Source organism: Mus pahari, chromosome 16 (assembly GCF_900095145.1).
Source record: "Mus pahari chromosome 16, PAHARI_EIJ_v1.1, whole genome shotgun sequence".
In the NCBI taxonomy this organism is placed as follows: Eukaryota; Metazoa; Chordata; class Mammalia; order Rodentia; family Muridae; genus Mus; species Mus pahari.
The window spans coordinates 25,342,072-25,360,956 of record NC_034605.1 but is presented as its reverse complement, the minus strand read 5'-3'; the positions used below and the strand labels follow the sequence as shown (position 1 = coordinate 25,360,956).

General features: G+C 43.8%; 3 protein-coding genes and 1 non-coding gene across 4 annotated transcripts; 3 read left to right on the top strand and 1 right to left on the bottom strand.

Moving 5' to 3' along the window:
- Positions 1–3,138: 3,138 nt before the first annotated feature.
- On the top strand, positions 3,139–3,220 carry Trnas-gcu. Its single transcript has one exon. It is a non-coding gene; the product is annotated as a tRNA-Ser (tRNA).
- Positions 3,221–10,902: 7,682 nt separating this feature from the next.
- LOC110333733 (histone H2B type 1) lies at positions 10,903–11,332 on the bottom strand. The gene has a single exon (XM_021215410.2). It carries the CDS (start codon positions 11,324–11,326, stop codon positions 10,946–10,948), a length of 381 nt encoding a protein of 126 aa, XP_021071069.1. The 5' UTR covers positions 11,327–11,332; the 3' UTR covers positions 10,903–10,945.
- A 291-nt stretch (positions 11,333–11,623) lies between these two features.
- On the top strand, positions 11,624–12,021 carry LOC110333894 (histone H2A type 1-B/E). Its single transcript, XM_021215669.1, has one exon. The coding sequence runs from the start codon at positions 11,625–11,627 to the stop codon at positions 12,015–12,017; it is 393 nt and encodes a 130-aa protein (XP_021071328.1). The 5' UTR covers position 11,624; the 3' UTR covers positions 12,018–12,021.
- Positions 12,022–13,156: 1,135 nt separating this feature from the next.
- On the top strand, positions 13,157–16,805 carry LOC110333895 (histone H4). Its single transcript, XM_021215670.2, has 3 exons — positions 13,157–13,483; positions 15,301–15,450; positions 16,711–16,805. The coding sequence occupies exon 1, from the start codon at positions 13,171–13,173 to the stop codon at positions 13,480–13,482; it is 312 nt and encodes a 103-aa protein (XP_021071329.1). The 5' UTR covers positions 13,157–13,170; the 3' UTR covers position 13,483; positions 15,301–15,450; positions 16,711–16,805.
- Positions 16,806–18,885: the final 2,080 nt, after the last annotated feature.

Here is an 18,885-nt window from a genome sequence, read left to right as displayed (position 1 = left end):
AGGTAGCTGAGTTACACCCATACACAAGTATTTACAATGGCCTAGGGAGATGGTGGACTAAAAGAACTATGGCAAGGGCATGAAACCCTTGGCCCCAGCTACTGACTTTGAGCTGACTTTAGGTGGAGCTGTTTTTGATCCCAGCTGTTAACATTGAATGTTTTCCCAGTTGGTTCCTGCCAGCCCTTCCATGTTTGCATTCCTCTGTTTTGTGTAACTTCCCTATTTTCTTCTGTATAAATAGTCTGATGCTCAATTTGACAATTTGCATTCAGATACCACACTCCCTTGTGTCCGTGTCTGTTTGTCACCCCACATTCTCTGAATCCTTGCTCGCCTGCAACCAGAGACCCAGTTCCACACAGATTGGGGACCCAAGAAAAGTCCGTCTGCGGCACCATTTCTGTTATTTTCCTCAAACTTTACTTGCAAGATCCCAAAGTTTCTGCCCATGAAGTTATAAATTGTTTTGAATATAAACATTTTTAAAGATTTTTGCATTGTATTTATGAAGTAACAAATGATATATTGATATAGAATAATACTGAAGAGCAGTTTAATTTAATAAAATATTAAAAGAATGTAGTAAAATTATCAATTAAAAATTTATGTATTCTAGTGGTTGGAAGAATACATTTGTAAACCATGTATTTTATTAAGGTTTATTATCAAAGGCTGGAGAGATGGTTCAGTAGCTTAAAGCAGAGGCTGCTCTTGCAGAGGACCTGAGTTTGATTCCCAGCCTTACAAATATCTGTAACTCCAGTTCTAGGCTATCTGACACTCTCTCTGTCACCTCCTGCACACCTTGGTCCTAGAAACCTGCCTGAGGTCATCAATGGGATGAAGGACAGACACACAAACTCACAGGCAAAATAGCTACGATTGGGTGGGTTGTGAGTACTCTATTGAGTGGCCCACACTATACAGCAACCTGAAACCTAAGCATATTTGTATGGACAGTGCAGCTAGACTCTTTAGGTTTTACACACACTAGTTAATCATCTCTAAATACCCAGACTTGCACACACTGTCAACATTCCTTCACAGACCATAAGAACAGCTTTGCCAATCCCAAGCCTGACCTATACAAGGAAGGTTTTGCCATTACCACAGATCTGAGACAGTGTGATGTGTAAAGAAGTGTGAGAAAGAAGTCTATTCTAGAACTTACACACACGTTAAATATCCGCAACTACTGATAAGGAGAAAAAAAATATCAGCAAGTTTTTAGTCAGAATACGAGTGGGGTGAAGTTCCTAAGAAGCTTACTTAGAAAATACTAGGTTACACAGGAATAAGAAAACAGACACAAGAATTCTAACCTAAAACAACACAGTTAAACTAAGCTGCTGATGTCTGCTTTTGCAAAGCTGCTTGGCCCCATCCTCTTTAGAAAACTGTAGAGTCTGTTCCTCTTCCTTGAGAAGTGACCACCACCAGTATCCACTTAGTGTCTTCCTCAGGGTTACTACTGCTGTGATGAAACACCGTGACCAGAAGCAACTTGTGGAGGAAAAGATTTATTTCCGCTCACAGTTCCATATAATCGTTCATCACAAAAGCATGAGGACAGGAACTGCAGGGCAGGAACCTGGAGGCAGGAGCTGCTGCAGAGGCCATGGAGGGGTGCTATTTACTAGCTTGCTCCTCAATGATTACTCAGCCTGCTTTCCTATAGAACCCAGGTCCACCAGCCCAGGATGGCACCACCCACAATGGGCCCAGCCCTCCCTCATCAATCATTAATTAAGAAAATGTCCTACAGCTGGATTTTATGGAGACATTTTTCTCAATTGAGGTTCTTCCCTTTCAGATGACTCTACTTTATGCCATGTTGACATAAAACTAGCTACAATATGTATAAAGGTGCAATAAATGACGCTCACACTCAGTGGCCACCAACAGCTACCTAATTGGAATTAAGTCCCAGTCAACAAGAGAGAAATCATGGCTGGTGCTATATACATAGCCAGCTTCCCAGGGAATACTGAGGTTGTGGACCTTAGGAAAGAATCCACTAGCACCGCTCTGTTAGACCAACATAACCTGTCACTACATTAAAAATCTTATCCTCCCTAACAATCGGAGCAGGGGGCAAGGGGGAGGGCAGTCTTGACTCTGTTGCCTGCCATTGGATCCCCTTCCCCTACCTGGACTGCCTGGTCGGGCCTCAGTGGGAGAGGATGCTCCCAGGGCAGGGTAATACCTAAAGGGGGGATTAAGGGGAAGGGTAATGGGAGAAGGGATTCTTGAGGGTGGGGCTGGGGGCTGCAATTGGGATGTAAAGTAAGTAGATAGATAGATAGATAGATAGATAGATAGATAGATAGATAGATAGATAGATAGATGGATGATGGGAGCTGAAGAGATGGTTCAGCAGTTAAATCCCAGAAACCACTTGGTGGCTCACAACCATCCGGAAGATCTGACACCCTCTTCTGGAGAGTCTGAAAACAGCTACAGTGTACTTACTCCTCTCCCTCCTCTGCCTGTTCCTCTCTTCACGCGCGCGTGCATGTGTGCGTGTGTGTGCATGTGTGTGTCCATGCTTTCTCAAGCACCACGTTCCTTGGAAAATCAAATGCGGGATAGACAAGCCAGAAATCAAGGTCCCTCTAGTGCCGACGGCCTGGGAGAAGACCCCAGGGATCAAGTCCTAGTAAGCAGAAAACAGCGGATTCTGAGTACTGTCTACTCTGACCCAGCGACCACTTTCCCGGTGAACTAGCTCCCCGGAGATCTGCGGCGAGTCACCGGGGTGGAAATCCGCACGCGTCGGGGGCTCCAGGGGGCGCTGCGGGACAGCGAGGCCTGGCCCACTTCTGTCACGCCCGCCTAGCCACGCCCACCACCGTCTTCTGCACCGCCTCATCCTCAGACCTCTATTCGGAGGGACCGCCCAGGATGCTCCTTCCGGATGCTCCGGGTCAGATCACTACTTTTCTGAATGCAGCGAAAGCACGCACATCCCAGTTCCTTTTGTTGTTGTTTGTTGTTGTTGGGGTTTTTCGCCCCTCACATTTTCTTCTCCTCTACGCACAAGCCATATGTCCACGACTGCTCCCAGTGAGCGCTACCTTGTGGTCCGGCGTCTCTAAACTCTGGACGAGCCACGTGGCTTCCTTTACATGTTCTGACGAGGTGGCCGAGTGGTTAAGGCGATGGACTGCTAATCCATTGTGCTCTGCACGCGTGGGTTCGAATCCCATCCTCGTCGATCTGGGTCTTTTATTTAAGAATGAAGATCTATACGTAATTGTAAATTCAAATCTAGCTAGAGATTTATATGTAATTATAAACCCAGTTCTCATTTGCTTATATCAGCTTGGTTTCAGCATATTAAATCTTACTACCCTCTGTTTGGCTTTTAACCATTGTGATTGCTTGGTGTAACCTGTGAGCGAACTTTCTCCTGGTGAATTCCTTCCTGACCACTGTAAGAAAAACTAAAGATTCTAGGTGGGAATAGAGAGAAGAGAAAGAAGGGGGAGGAAAGGAGATCCAGATGAAGCTGAAGTTCGTTCTTTACCTCATTTAATTGCTTTTGGCATTTTCTTTTTTTCTTTTTTTTTTCTTTTTTTTTTTTTTTTTTTGGTTTTTAGAAACAGGGTTTCTCTGTGTAGCCCTGGCTGGCTGTCCTGGAACTCACTCTGTAGACCAGGCTGGCCTCGAACTCAGAAATCCACCTGCCTCTGTCTCCCAAGTGCTGGGATTACAGGCATGCACCACCATGCCCGGCTAAGAACAAAGAACTCTTGATGGGCTTTTTCATTTCTAGGGGTCTAAGAAACAAATTGAGTTGGGGTCTTACACCTCTTTAAGAAATCAACACTACCATGAGCACTGAAAAATGAAAGGTCAGAGCACATACACACACGAGAACCATCATACCAGCCTGGAATCATTACTGCTTATATACTTTGTCCATACTGAAACATAGGCTGTATTTATTTTTGGATCTACTAAGAATGGCTAGCATCTTGCAATTTCCATTTCCTAATTATGCTTTATTTACTATCAATTTACTATCAATTTACCAGTCTTTAGGATTACTAACTCCCCTTCCTCCAGGCTGAGGAAACATCTTGTTAGAACAATCAAAAAGAATGTAAGAATAGATGCTAAGGTAGGGGGAGGAACTGCTGTGAAACACTGTCTAATGGCCACAGCATGGATGCTCTGCAGCTATGGTTACCGCACAAGATCAAAGCACTTAAAAATACCAGCACAGAGGGGGAAGGGGACTACAGAGGCTGCAGCCCCAGCTGATGACTGACTGCTGTGGAGAGTCTCATTTTGTTAGATGGGAGTGGCCACTAGGTTGTCCATTCCCCAGTATGACCCACAACCACGTGTATATGAGGAACAAATTAGATCAAAGGGTAAAGAAATTTAAAAAAAAAAAAAAATTTTTAAACCATGAAGATGGAAGAAAGCACATGTATGGGGGGACGTTTCTGAGAAGATTTAGATGGGGGGTGGGATCAAAATACATTGTATGCCTGTTTGAAAAATTCAATATATATATAGTGTTTTAAAAAGCTACTAACTGCAAAATTATTAAATAATCCTAAACTTTAAAAAAATACACTGAAATGTATGCTAATATAAAATAGCCATATAATTATCTCAGGACAACTTCTACTTCTTTGCATTTATGAAATTCCTGTTTTTTACAAAATAGGCTTATATTTAATTTTTAGAGACTTTGTTGTTGTTTGTTTGTCTGTTGTTTGGGACTGGATCTCTCTCCATAGCCCCTGAAGCCCTGAAACACACTGTGGTAGACCAACTTGGCCTTAGTCTTGCCTCTGCCTCCAGCTTAAAGGTGAGTGCAACCACACGTGGCAGACTTTTTAAGTTTGGGTTTTAAAACACGCATCTGCGTAACTGTCACAAAGACATCTAGAGCCTCCTCATAGCTAGCCACTAGCCCAACTTAAACTTTCATCATTTCTTTGCAGTTTCTTTTTGGTTTGTTTCTTTTTTGTTTTTTGAGATAGGGTTTCACTCTGTCTCCCTGGAACTCTGTAGACCAGGCTGACCTCAAGTCAGAGATTCCCCTGCCTCTGCCTCCTCAGTGCTGACATTAAAGGCGTGTGCACCACACCCAGCTCTTTACATTTTCTTATCACCAGTTTTTTTTTTTTTTTTTTTTTTTTTTTTTTTTTTCCGAGACAGGGTTTCTCTGTGTAGCCCTGGCTGTCCTGGAACTCACTTTGTAGACCAGACTGGCCTCGAACTCAGAAATCCGCCTGCCTCCGCCTCCTGAGTGCTGGGATTAAAGGCGTGCGCCACCACGCCCGGCTCAGTTTTTCATTCTTAACATTAATGCTTACCCATCTCCATAATTTATATAACTAAAACCTCACTGTTTAAAATATCTATTATCTTCCAATTTCTGAGGACCAGAATGCTAAAAGCAGGGTGAGCTAGCTGGTCACTTCCTGCCGCAGCTTCCCTCACAAAGCTGCACTTGCGACACCAGCAGAAGTGTTAGCTGTGCTGTGGCTGGAGTACAGAAGGATTAGCTTGGTCATAATCGCTGACCTGGTTTTTGACAGGATGTAAGATATTCTAGACAGCTGTGGTCTGGAGGCCACCCCCACTGAAGGTCATTTGAGTTCTGTGCGGGCAGCTTACAATGTAGTAACTTGTTTTATTAGAGCGAGCAAGCTGTAAGACACAGAAACAGGGACCAAAATCACTTTCACTCATGACCTAACTTAAGGAGTAACAGGCTGTAAGGGTCCATGATTTGCCAAAGAATGATACCCCAGACTCAAATGGTATGCAACAGCAAAGAGCAGAAATTCCTGCATGCAGGGGTCTCCCCATTTAAGAATGGAGACCCATGGTGGACTCAAAGGCCCAGCTTTTACAATCTTGTAGGGTAATTCCATGGAGGGCTATGTCCCTTTTTACCTTGATTGATCAGCTCTGTCTCTCAGGGTCTGACTGGTTAGGGCTCTGGAGACTCCCCAGGGTAATTCCTTATTACTTAGCTACCTATCCTTGCTTCAGGCCAGATGACACAGTGGCCTCAAATTGGCTGTCCAAGGCTGTGGCTGGCTGGCCACAGGTTCCTGGATTCAGGTTCTGGGGAACAGAAACGTAGGCCTAGTCTTCCAAACTGCCTGTTGCAGCCTGTCGTGGAGTCAGCCTGGCTCTGGCTACCATGTCCAGTGCATTTTATTCCTTAGAAGTGCTTAAGGTCGTCTAATCCTCATTTGTGAGATTACACAAGGGGCTAGGTTCTCAACCTTCCTAATGTTTCGGGGTCCACTTAGATCCAACACAACTCAAACACCAGATCAATGTAGAAAAGAAAAGTTTATTGTAATCAAGCCACTACCGATGGATCAGGGCCACAGAACTGACTTGGGAGCTGAACTGAGACACCTCCCACCCACCCACCCCTCAGACCCCACTCCTGGAGCGAGAATGTTACAGAATGTTGTGGTGAAAAAAATGACAAATATCTGCAAAGTTACAGTTACATTTTTTTCACCAATCAGGACTCAGGAATAGGGAACTTTCCTGGGACCATTTCTTTGTGGTTCATTTATCCTGTCGTCCCTAGTTGGTTTACTCAACTTTGGCGGGACAGACTTGCCTAGCATTTATGTTTCAACTTTCCAACCAGGATCCAGTCGACCCCTATCTATAATGGAAGATTTATTCAAAATGGCTTCAGTTTGTTTCCCCTTACACTAACACTGTGTACTGGCTAGCTTTGTGTCAACTTGACACAGCTTGAGTTATCACAGAGAAAGGAGCTTTAGTTGGGGAAATGCCTCCATGAGATCCAGCTGTAGGGCATTTTCTCAATTAGTGATCAAGGTGGGAGGGCCCCTTGTGGGTGGTGCCATCTCTGGGCTGGTAGTCTTGGTTCTATAAGAGAGCAGGCTGAGCAAGCCAGGGGAGGCAAGCCAGTAAAGAACATCCCTCCATGGCCTCTGTATCAGCTCCTGCTTTCTGACCTGCTTGAGTTCCAGTCCTGCATCCTTTGGTGATCAACAGCAGTATGGAAAAGTAAACTGAATAAACCCTTTCCTCCCCAACTTGCTTCTTGGTCATGATGTTTGTGCAGGAATAGAAACCCTGACTAAGACACACTGTGAGACAGTTCCTCGTGTTGTGGTGACCCTTAACCATAAAATTATATTTACTGCTACTTTATAACTGTAATTTTGCTACTGTTATGAGTGGCAATGTTAATATCTGATATACAGGATATCTAATAGACTACCCCTACCAAAGAGTTGCTGGACTCCCAAAGGAGTTACAACCCACTGGTTGAAAACCAGCAACAGAAGATGAAATCAAGGGCTGGTGAGATGGCTCAGTGGGTAAGAGCACCCGACTGCTCTTCCAAAGGTGCAGAGTTCAAATCCCAGCAACCACATGGTGGCTCACAACCATCCTTAACAAGATCTGACTCCCTCTTCAGGAGTGTCTGAAGACAGCTACAGTGTACTTACATATAATAAATAAATAAATCTTAAAAAAAAAAAAAAAAAAAAAAAAAAAAAAAAAAAAAAAAATAAAAAAAAAAAAAAAAAAAAAAAAAAAGAAGATGAAATCAAGAGATGCCAGCTTAGAAGCAGTCTTCACACTTGAGAATTCTCCATTTCCTCAAGAGTTACAAATGTATTGTTTTGACTTTATGAAATATGAGCTAGGGGGGTAGAATTATAACCTTTTTTGACTACATAGAATAGCTCATATAGCCACTCGAACATTAAATAATGAAATGTAACCATGATTTCCTGGTTCTCATGTCTTCACCTCCCAAATGCTGGAATTACAAATGTGTGCCACCTCAGCTTGTGTCTGGATTACAGGGGATCAAACCTAGGGCTTTGTTTAAACTAGGAAAGCACTATACAACTGAGATACATCCTCAGGCCTTTGGAATATTGATGAAGAGATTTGTAACAAAACCTTTTCAATTTTACATAAGAGAAATATTTTCCAGAAACATTGTGCTTTGTTTTCTAGTCTTATTTTTGATGTGTCAAACACTTCAAATGTGTGCATCAGCTACTTAACATGTTAGAGGCCAACATGGATTACATGAGAACATGTCTCAAAAACAAAAACAAAACAAACAAACAAACAAAAAAGCAACACGTATGTACACAAAGATAAGAAACTCTATAACCATGTGGCCTTGGGCAATTAATGCACTGTTATCTGTATCCTTCATAAGTCCTCTTCTGTACAGACTATTGGAGTTTCTAGTGTTAAAGGATCTTTTCCAAATCAAATATGCTGCTATGCTTGCAGTGGTTGAGACCAATGGTGGATTTCTTTCATGTTTTACTCTCATCGCCAATGTCATTGTCATGTTTTGATTCGTTACGTAATTACATCCGACGTTGTCATCCTTTCACAGTAAAAGGAGTGGCTCAGCTCTAGTCAGTGATGTGCTCCAAGTATCTCGTGTGGGCACAAGTGACACTCATCTCTGTTGCTTCTGCCCTAGGCTCAGCACTTCATAGCTGGCTACCACTGTGGAAGTAAAAGAGAGAGGATCAACACAATGAGTCGTGAGGAGTCCAAGAGGTCCCCATGTACCACCAACCTTCTCTCCTGGTGTCTTCAGATCACAGTTCTTGGTACTTCATTAATTTATCCAGATTCTATTGCCTTGGTTGGAGTTATTATTGCTATGACAAAGCAAGTTGTGGAAGAAAAGTTTTATTTGGCTTACACTTTCACATCATTGAAGGAACTCCAGAGAGAAAATCAAACAGGGCAGGGTCCTGGAGGCAGGAGCTGTTGCAGAGGCCATGGACTGTTGCTGCTTACTGGCTTGCTTCCTGTGGNTTGCTCAGCCTTTCTTATAGACCCCAGAACCACCAGCCAAGGGGCAGCCCCACCCACAAATGAGTTCAGTCCTCCTACATCAGTCACTAGTTAAGAAAATCTCCTACAGCCCCATCTTATGGAAGCATATTCTCAATGAAGGATCCCTCCTCTCCGTTGACTCTAGCTTGTGTGAAGTTGACATAAAACTAGCTAGCACAAATACACCGTACCAGAACCTAGAAAAGTTAAATGATCAAAATGTTCTACCCCCATTTCAAAATATGCCATCCACCAAATCCAACTCCCAAAGTATCTAACTTCTAATGGAAAGAGTGGGTAAGTCGAGATAGTAAGCAAATGAACAAGAAAAGAACAGTATGCCAAATCCCAGATCTTGGGATAAAAACTGTGATATCAGTGGGGCACATAGATGACAAGATGTCAAAGAAGACATTGTTCTTAAGATGAGTTTCTGTTCTCAGGACTCAGAAGTTCTTCCAGGCAAAGTGAAGGTCCCAATTACAAAAGAGAATAACAATGTGTCCACCCCACAGTGATCCCAAATACAGGAACCACGGTCTGTCCTTCCTCTCAAAGAGAAGAATAAGGCTTTTCTTCAGAGAAGATACAGCAGCCATGCTGTAGGGTCCCTTCTCAGATCAGGTAATTGGCGTACTAATAAACTACTAGCATATTTTGATCACATTACTTGTAAATAGAAAGGGGTTACTTCCAAGAATCTAATGAGAAAAGCAACAGGCAGAACCACATTAGGACCAGCTTTAACTGCAGTCATTTAAATCCATAAAGCAGGCTAAGAGGAGCCCTGATGCTTGTCTTTACATGTTGTACATGGGTACATGTAAAACCAAAAAATAAACACAGCTGGACATCCATTAATACCGTGAAAATATTTTAAAGATGGCAAGGGCTGAGCTCCATGCTGACCTGTGTGACCTCTGGATAAATAATGGGACACGCCTGAGGGGAGATAAAACAGGAGGAAAGTGGCCTAACCTAAGTCGTCCACCTGAAAGACAGGAGCCCTAAACTCACAGATAGACAGGCTAAGAGACTGACTCTACCTTTGCTTGAGTTTCCCCAAGATGTCATTTGAAGGTGTTAGGGTTACCCTGGGGATAGGGTCTTGAGCTCGTAGATAGGAAGTCATTGTTTGTTCAAGTGTTTTGTTTTTTTTTAACCGAGGTTGTGCCTAACCTGGAAGTCTGACATGAGCTTAGTATAGAAGTTGAAAAACCTAACCAAGTAGGTAATGGGACATTGGAGTCGGCTGGGAAGACTCTTACATATGCCATTAGACCCTAGCTAACCCCATCTGTGTTATCCTAAATGACCACAAGATGGAGACATAGCTTCTCAACTAATCAATTAAATGGAAAAATCCGGGTCTGACAACGCTTCCCTGGGGCCAACAGTTCCTTTTAGCTCTCCTTTTATGATACCCAGACACTGAGCTACAAGATTTGAGGATACACTGCTGGACATTGAGCAGTTACGTAACACGGAATCTCTCTTTAGAAATGTGCTTATTGACAAAAAGAAAAGTTGTTCATTACTGAGACTGGATCTCTTACATTTTTAAAAGGGGTGGGGTTGGCTGAGGGATAGATCAGTTGAAGTATAACTTATGAAAACTTTAGTGTCCGTCCAAGTATCCATTACATTCTTCAGCAACTACCAGCATCTGACTCGTGTAGTCGTACTACCTAATGCTCTACTGAATCAATCGTCTAAAATCATTTAGTTGAGCTACATGAAATCCTAAACAGCACCTGAAAATTCGTTGAGCTCCCGTTCAGTTTAGCACTGGCATATCCCTCTCAGGAGTACAGTATTAGTTTGTCTCATGGTTCACTTAACTACTAACCAAGGAAAGAGGACAAAGAAACCAGGAAACCAGTCACACTGCCCTCGGGTCTCACTCCAACCTAATCAAATGACTAGTGCAAACTACCCTTGTACCCCAGTATTCAGATACCAACCTGGTTGTGGACGAACTCTAAAACGCAAGGATTAAAGTTAGCTGTGGACATGCAGCAGCTCTCTTTAAAAATTGTGAGTGGCTCTGAAAAGAGCCTTTGGATTTGGTGTCAGGCTGGAGCGCTCACTTGGAGCTGGTGTACTTGGTGACGGCCTTGGTGCCCTCCGACACGGCGTGCTTGGCCAGCTCCCCGGGCAGCAGCAGGCGCACGGCCGTCTGGATCTCCCGGGACGTGATGGTCGAGCGCTTGTTGTAATGCGCCAGGCGGGACGCCTCGCCCGCGATGCGCTCGAAGATGTCGTTCACGAACGAGTTCATGATGCCCATGGCCTTGGANGAGATGCCCGTGTCGGGGTGCACTTGCTTCAGCACCTTGTACACGTACACTGAGTAGCTCTCCTTGCGGCTGCGCTTGCGCTTCTTGCCGTCCTTCTTCTGGGCCTTGGTGACGGCCTTCTTGGAGCCCTTCTTCGGGGCTGGAGCGGACTTCGCAGGCTCAGGCATGGTGAATCAGGATCTCTATCTAGAGCTATAACACCGAAGCAACCGGCTCTTCCCTTTTAAAGAGGCCTTATCCAAATGAAGCTGAGGAAAGCACAATTATGATTGGGTGATTGTTTAGATGACGTCACATAAGGTTTTATCCAACCAAAATATTTGTTGGTACAAACGCTTCCCATTGGTCTAGATGAAAAGAAAGCAGCCAATCCCGAACGTTCTTTTTCGCGCCCAGAGAAAACTATAAGAGCCAAGCTCTTTTTTCTTCGAACGTACTGTTGTCTGTGGCTGTCTCTTCTCCACCATGTCTGGACGCGGAAAACAGGGCGGCAAGGCTCGCGCCAAGGCCAAGACCCGCTCCTCCCGGGCCGGCCTGCAGTTCCCCGTGGGCCGCGTGCACCGCCTGCTCCGAAAGGGCAACTACTCGGAGCGCGTGGGCGCCGGCGCCCCGGTGTACCTGGCGGCCGTGCTGGAGTACCTGACGGCCGAGATCCTGGAGCTGGCGGGCAACGCGGCCCGCGACAACAAGAAGACGCGCATCATCCCGCGCCACCTGCAGCTGGCCATCCGCAACGACGAGGAGCTCAACAAGCTGCTGGGCCGCGTCACCATCGCGCAGGGCGGCGTCCTGCCCAACATCCAGGCCGTGCTGCTGCCCAAGAAGACCGAGAGCCACCACAAGGCCAAGGGGAAATGAGACCTTTTGTACAAAGTACTGTTGATGGCCAACAAAGGCTCTTTTCAGAGCCACCTAAGCTTTCCTAACAAGAACTTAGCACTTACCTTTCGGTTAGCAAATTAGGCTCAACTCCAGTTTGTCACTAGTAACTTGTGGCTTTCAAATATCAAACCGTGGCACTGAATGGAACGGAATTAGAATGAAAACACTTTGTGGCCATGGTTCCTGAGTCAGTGCACAAAGAAAACTAGGCCACCACGTCTTTGGCACTGGCTTGGGCGGCCTGTCCCCAGAGACCCACTATTAAGTCACTAAGTGATAGTAGGATTAGGCCTTCTGTTTCTTATAGGACAGGGCTTGTATAGTTAGGTCCATCTCAGCAAGTAGAGTCACTTTCCTCCCTAGTGTCCTGTAGAGCCATCCCCCTACCTCCCGTGTAAAATTTAAACTTTGACATTGTAAACCTCAAATACACCATAAAATCTGATTTCTTGGAGACTTCTAACGAACTCTTTCAGCATTTATGATCTTTTGTTACCTTAAATACATAATTTCGTTTAGTTTTCCTGCGCTAAAATTATTTCAGGACCTGTGTGATCTAAGTATTGAACCATGTGTTTAATCCTAACAAGCCTTTAATCCTAGCATTGGGGAGACAGCCAGACGCATCTCGAAGTTCGACACAGCTATCACATTAGATACAGTAAGGCGACTGTCACAAAATACAAGAACAGAAATAACAGCAGTTTACATGGTTTCCGTACTAAAACACCGTAGAGTTGGTTTTTTTAAGCTGTGATTCAATTAGTGATTTTTCTCGCTCTTATTGATTCATTAAAGATATTCCAAGTAAAATAACATCGTCCTGTACAAGGTGCTAAAATAAAAACCGCAAATGAAGGGAGAATGATGAGATTTGCTTCTTTCCCACTTACATCCTATACTGTTTGTTTTTTCTTGTGCCACATTAATAGGTGAAAGAGATTTGCTCTTATGTGAAATGAATGAGCCACTAGGCTCCTGCGCTGCTGAGCGTCCCTCCCCCGGCTGCAGGCACTTCCGCCTGACGTTTCGGTTTTCACTCCGGTCCGCAAGTTCCCTATAAGAGGGACGGGCCTTCTCCAAAACGCCGTCTGTTTTTCTTTAGAGTAGTTTATTTTCTGTCTTCAGTATGTCTGGCCGAGGCAAGGGCGGGAAAGGTCTGGGTAAAGGCGGCGCCAAGCGCCACCGCAAAGTGTTGCGCGACAACATCCAGGGCATCACCAAGCCCGCCATCCGCCGCCTGGCCCGGCGCGGAGGAGTGAAGCGCATCTCCGGCCTCATCTACGAGGAGACCCGCGGTGTGCTGAAGGTGTTCCTGGAGAACGTGATCCGCGACGCCGTCACCTACACGGAGCACGCCAAGCGCAAGACCGTCACCGCCATGGACGTGGTCTACGCGCTCAAGCGCCAGGGCCGCACCCTCTACGGCTTCGGTGGTTAAGGTGCTCTCTCCCACTGCTACTTCTAAAGGCCCTTTTTAGGGCCACCACACAATCAACAAAAGAGCTAAGTGCTTTTCAGTGTTAGGCTCAGTAGGACTGTTTGTGTTTAGGACACGCACTTCCTAGTCACTGCTAAATGTGCACTGTGTCAATACGGCCTTTCTGCCTCCACTACCCCTGAGGGACGAAAGATTAATTTATGCGGGGGAATGAAGTAGTTTGGTTTGGCCGGGTTGGGACTGTAGAGATTCCATTTACATTAAGGTATTCCACGCTAAGTAATGAAAAGAGCTTTCATCCTGAAATTGACATCCTGTTTCAGTCCATATACAAAGCCACCGGGCAGTTACCTGCATGCATTTAGTTCCAACTAGGCAGACAGAAGGCTGGGCTGGGCTGGTCTATACAGAGAATTCTAAAACACCCAGGAGGACTACACTGAGAAACTCCTGTCTCAAGAATAAGAGTAATTGGGGTTACAGGGAATTTGATCACCACCATAGGCTACTACGTTTATTAGTCTCTCGAGCTAGTAATGGTAGTAGTTTTAGAATGGTTGGAACAATTGACAAACACTGAGCCAGTTGAAATTCTTTTCGTTTGTTTTCCCAGTCTTTCAGGGTTATGAAGAGTTTGCCTGAGACATGTTTATGCTTTATATTTATTTGTTTAAAAAAACACATTATCGTTGCCTACCCCATTTTTCATGTTCAAGTCCATTTCACTGACCACTCCTTTAGTTGCTTATTTCAGAAGAATTTGAATCCTGCCCTAATGTTTTCAAGTCAACTCTGCTCTTTAAATGTCAAATAATAAAGTCTTTGTTTTTGGTTTTGTTTTGTTTTGTTTTGTTTTGTTTACCCTGGCTGTGCTGGAACTCTCTAAGTAGGTAGGCCTCCTAAGGGATTAAAGGTGTGTGCCACCACACCTGGCTTGTGTGGCTTTTACAACAGACAATGTGGCATGTGACTGAGAAAGCGAATGCTTAATTGTGCTTTATTTTCGTTAGTTTTCATTTAAGTGCTAGATTCAATCAACTGATTAATATTATGTTCAAAGCAAATAGTTACATAATCTGAATCTCATTGGAGAACTCTAAATTTAAGAGCTCAAAAACAGATTACACTGGGCTTGCACCTTTAGTCCCAGGGCTTAAGAAGTAGAGGTGAGCAGACCTCTGTAACTCCAAGGTCAGTATAGGAGACGTCTGAGACTTTGTCCCAAACAATATTAATCAAAATACAGATCAAGAAACTTGATGTACTATAAGTATAATATAGACACTATCTCAAACACTTGAAAAAAGTGCAAGGTCCACTTAAACGGTTTACATACTGAAAACATTCTTTATATATAGTGGATCATGTGGAACATTAAAATTACTGTCATTTCTTTTTTTTGCCTTGTTAAAAATGTGCCTGTTAAGTAACTGGAAACTTTATGAGCAGTGAATTTAGAGTGACAAACTAGGTTTGTGTTTTTAGATGCAAATATAGGAATAATTAATTCATAGAAAATCCTGGGAGAATGAACAAATTTAATTTTTCCCTACTTAACATTCATAAAGCAGAGCTAAAAGTCTCTGTTCTATTCATATCTCACGTTGAGGCAGGACAGAGAAATAGAAAAGTATAGGGGCATGGGAGTGTCCAAAGATCTCACTCTAAACGGAAACCTTCCCCAGATGAGAAGTCCAACCTAGCAAAGTTTGCTAAAGACCTTTCTCCCATTTCAGCTACGAAGTTTGCAGTTTTCTACGAAATCTCCTAGAAACTTCATTTACAGTTTGTTCTTTGTGTTTATTTTTTTTAAAAAAGGGCAGCAGTGGGGGCCAGAGGATGGGGTGTCCTAACCTATAACCAACCCTGCGTCCAACCATGGAGTATATACTGCTGCATTTCATCACATTGTAATCCCAGTTGAGACTCCTCAGGACCCGCCCTATAATCTCATCATCTCAGACAAAGGTAACAGACAGAGTTCCCTCAGGGCCCTGAAGAGCAATAAGGTTCCAAACAGCTTCAAAAATTCTATAGACTGTCACCATTAGGGCACTTTTTCCTCAGGAGGGGGACTGAAACACTGTCTGAATGTCACCTGAGGATACTGGAACTGTAGGACCCCAAAAAATGGGGAGATCCTTGCTCCAGTCTCGGGATGGCGCAGACCCCCGTGAACTCACAAGAGACCGTCTTTGATGTAAATCACATGAGGTTTTATTTGGGGTGCCAGAGCTCTGGGAACACGGGCATCCCACACAGGGGGTAGAGTCGACCCCAAAGGGGAGAAGGACCTTTCTTTTTATGGACCCTCCAGGGGGAAGAAGGGAGGAGGGAATAGGGGATTTCCATATCACATGGCCTTGGGCCATCAATCTGACAAGTTTNAGCTTCCTGATTTGAGATGATTTACAAAGAATGGGTGTAAGAGGGGTGAGGGGTTGGAGTCNTGTGCAGGAGCAGGTTACCAGGAAAGTTTTTCACCTGTAGCCTAGCAACCAAAGCCCACAAATTCTTGGCAAATGCATGAGTTCACACAACAATCAGGACCTGAGCAAACACAAATTCAAAGAGTATTCAAACTATACAAATGTTTTTGAGCTACTGGGGCGTAATAAACTTTTACCCTTTACCAGCAATAGAATCTATTTTATCAATCTAGGGTTTTAATGATTTCTTTTGTCTTGTCAAAGCCTTACAGAACAAAGCAACAACTGTCCTAGGACATAAACTCCTCAGTACAAAATCAAATTCTTTATTGGTAGTGGTGGTTTGGGGGTTTTAATTTTTGATTTTCAGAGACAGGGTTTCTCTGTGTAGCCCTGCCTGGCTGTCCTGGAACTCACTCTATAGACCAGGCTGGCCTAAAGATCCACCTACACCTCTCTCCCAAGTGCTGGGATTAAAGGAATGTTGCCACCACCACTCTAAATTAATTCTTTTAAGGGGCATTAATGTATCAAATTCAACTTTTAATAGTTCAATTATAAGAACACAATTAAAATATCGTTTTATCCAAAGTTAAGTGAAACTAATATATGTGGCTAGGGATGGAGGAAATGACAGACAGGTAAAAGGGAACCTTGTGCTGGAATCTTGTCCTGCCTTTCATAATTTTTTATGCCTTACCAAATTATTTAAGCTTTATGCATTAATTTTGCTGTTTATGAGCACTGATCTTACCTCTGATTCATCCCAGCTGTTAATTCAATTCTGTTCTCTCCACAGGAACAAAGTGAGATCCACATGAAAGGAGAGAAATGGCCATGACAATGAAAGCTAAGGCCTTACTTCCACCCAGGTTTTCTATTAAAGCAGTGAATTTTAAGAATTTCAGAGAAGAATAAAATAAACTTTGTAAAGTCAAAATGATATAGTTTTTGAAAACTGGCTTACTAATCTTAAGTTAATAACATCAGCATCCTACTGAGAGTTTGGGAATTGAAAATGCTTAATCCAAGACTAATAAAATAAACCTGAAGGTTGAATCCATCAGCATTCAAAAAAAGAAAAAGAAAAAGAAAAAGAACAAAAAGAAAAGGCCTGTTTATCAGATACTGGATAGATAGGTGGCACAGGTTGATAATCCAGAATCTCAAATAGCTGAGGCAGGAGGCCAGAGTTTGTTACATAATGAATCCCAAATCAGCCAGGGCTCCATAGCTAGAGCCTGTCTCAAAAACAAACAAAACTCTGGATAGTAGAAACCTACAGTACTAACTGAAGAAACATGCAGGTAATATTTCTCTTAAGCGTCCCATGAAATTGAAATAGGCAGTATACTGCACTGGTGGTTCCCTCCTATCAGCTGATAACTGCCTAAGGGTTATAAAGACTGCTGTGGTTAAGAGTGGAGGAGCAGATCAGAGAAAATTGGACTTGTTGGGAAACTCTAGAAAGCTCACTTTACACCATCCCACCCCCCCCCCATTTGCTTGAGATAGATCCTTTCTCCAATTACCTCCACTTGCTCTTTTCTTTGAAAATAGTTTTCTTTTTATCCTTCTAGATTGCTTCCAGCATTTAAAAAAAAAAAAAAAATAGTAATTATTACCTCAGATTTGTGTAAAGATTAAATGGGCCGGGCAGTGGTGGCACATGCCTTTAACCCTAATACTTGGGAGGCAGAAGCAGGTGGATTTCTGAGTTTGAGGTCAGCCTGGTCTACAGAGTGAGTTTCAGGGCTATACAGAGAAACCCTGTCTCAAAAAACCAAAAAAAAAAAAAAAAAAAAAAAAGATTAAATGGGTTCATATGCTTGGCATGTTGATAAGCACTCAACAAGTGATTAAAGTCATTTTATATATTTTAAGAATATTAACCTAATGGGCAAATTTCTAATAAAGACTTGGATGGATAGAAAACTTGTTGTGCGTGATAAAATATTCCAGTCTGACCTTACTCACCCGTAAGATCACCTCCAGGAGAAAGCAATCCGTTCTGTATGCTCAGTATCTGTATCCTCAAAGCTTAGACAGGCAAGAGGCAAAAATGTTTCCTTTTTTGCAAATTGTCCCCATTGGGCCCCTCTGCCTCCACGCCACATCCTAGGGTTTCACTGTGCAGCCCTGGCTGTTCAAACTCACTCTGTAGACTAGACCGGCCTTGAACAGGCATCCACCTGGCTTTGCCTTCAGAGTGCTGGGATCAAATAAAGGCAGGCACAACCACAACCAGGTTTAAATCCAGTTGGTTTGGTTTGGTCCGGTTTGACTTAACTAGCCTCCATTTAACTTTAACGAGACCGGATCTTGTAAGCTAACCTAGCCAGAATTTCTAACATAGGATCACGACCTTGAAATCCTGATGCTACTTCTACTTACCAGAACACAAGCATTATAGACGCGTTCCACCTGATCCAAACTTATGCAGCAGTGGGGACTAAGCTCAGAGCTTCAGGTAGGCCAAGCACTCTTCCAGCTGAATTTACATCCTCAGCTCTAGCCTCTGATTTTGAACAGGTTACGCAGGAATACAATAAAGCCCCAAGTTAATACTTCCTTTCTGTCCAAAGGCCATTGTGGCTTACTCAGGACACGTAACTGGGAGACCCTGACCGAGACAAGCAATTCTTTGTATTATCCTAGTGTATTCAACACTGCACCCGCCACAGGAATCTCGGTGTACAAGTTATAAAGAGCCCTACTCGAACGCAAATTCATGTTTGCAGCTCTAATATTGATGGCTTAGTGGCTCTTAAAAGAGCCTTTGGTGGTAGAAGTTAACCCTGTTGAGTTTACTTAGCGCTAGTATATTTGGTGACGGCCTTGGTGCCCTCCGACACGGCGTGCTTGGCCAGCTCTCCGGGCAGCAGCAGGCGCACGGCCGTCTGGATCTCCCGGGACGTGATGGTCGAGCGCTTGTTGTAATGCGCCAGGCGGGACGCCTCGCTCGCGATGCGCT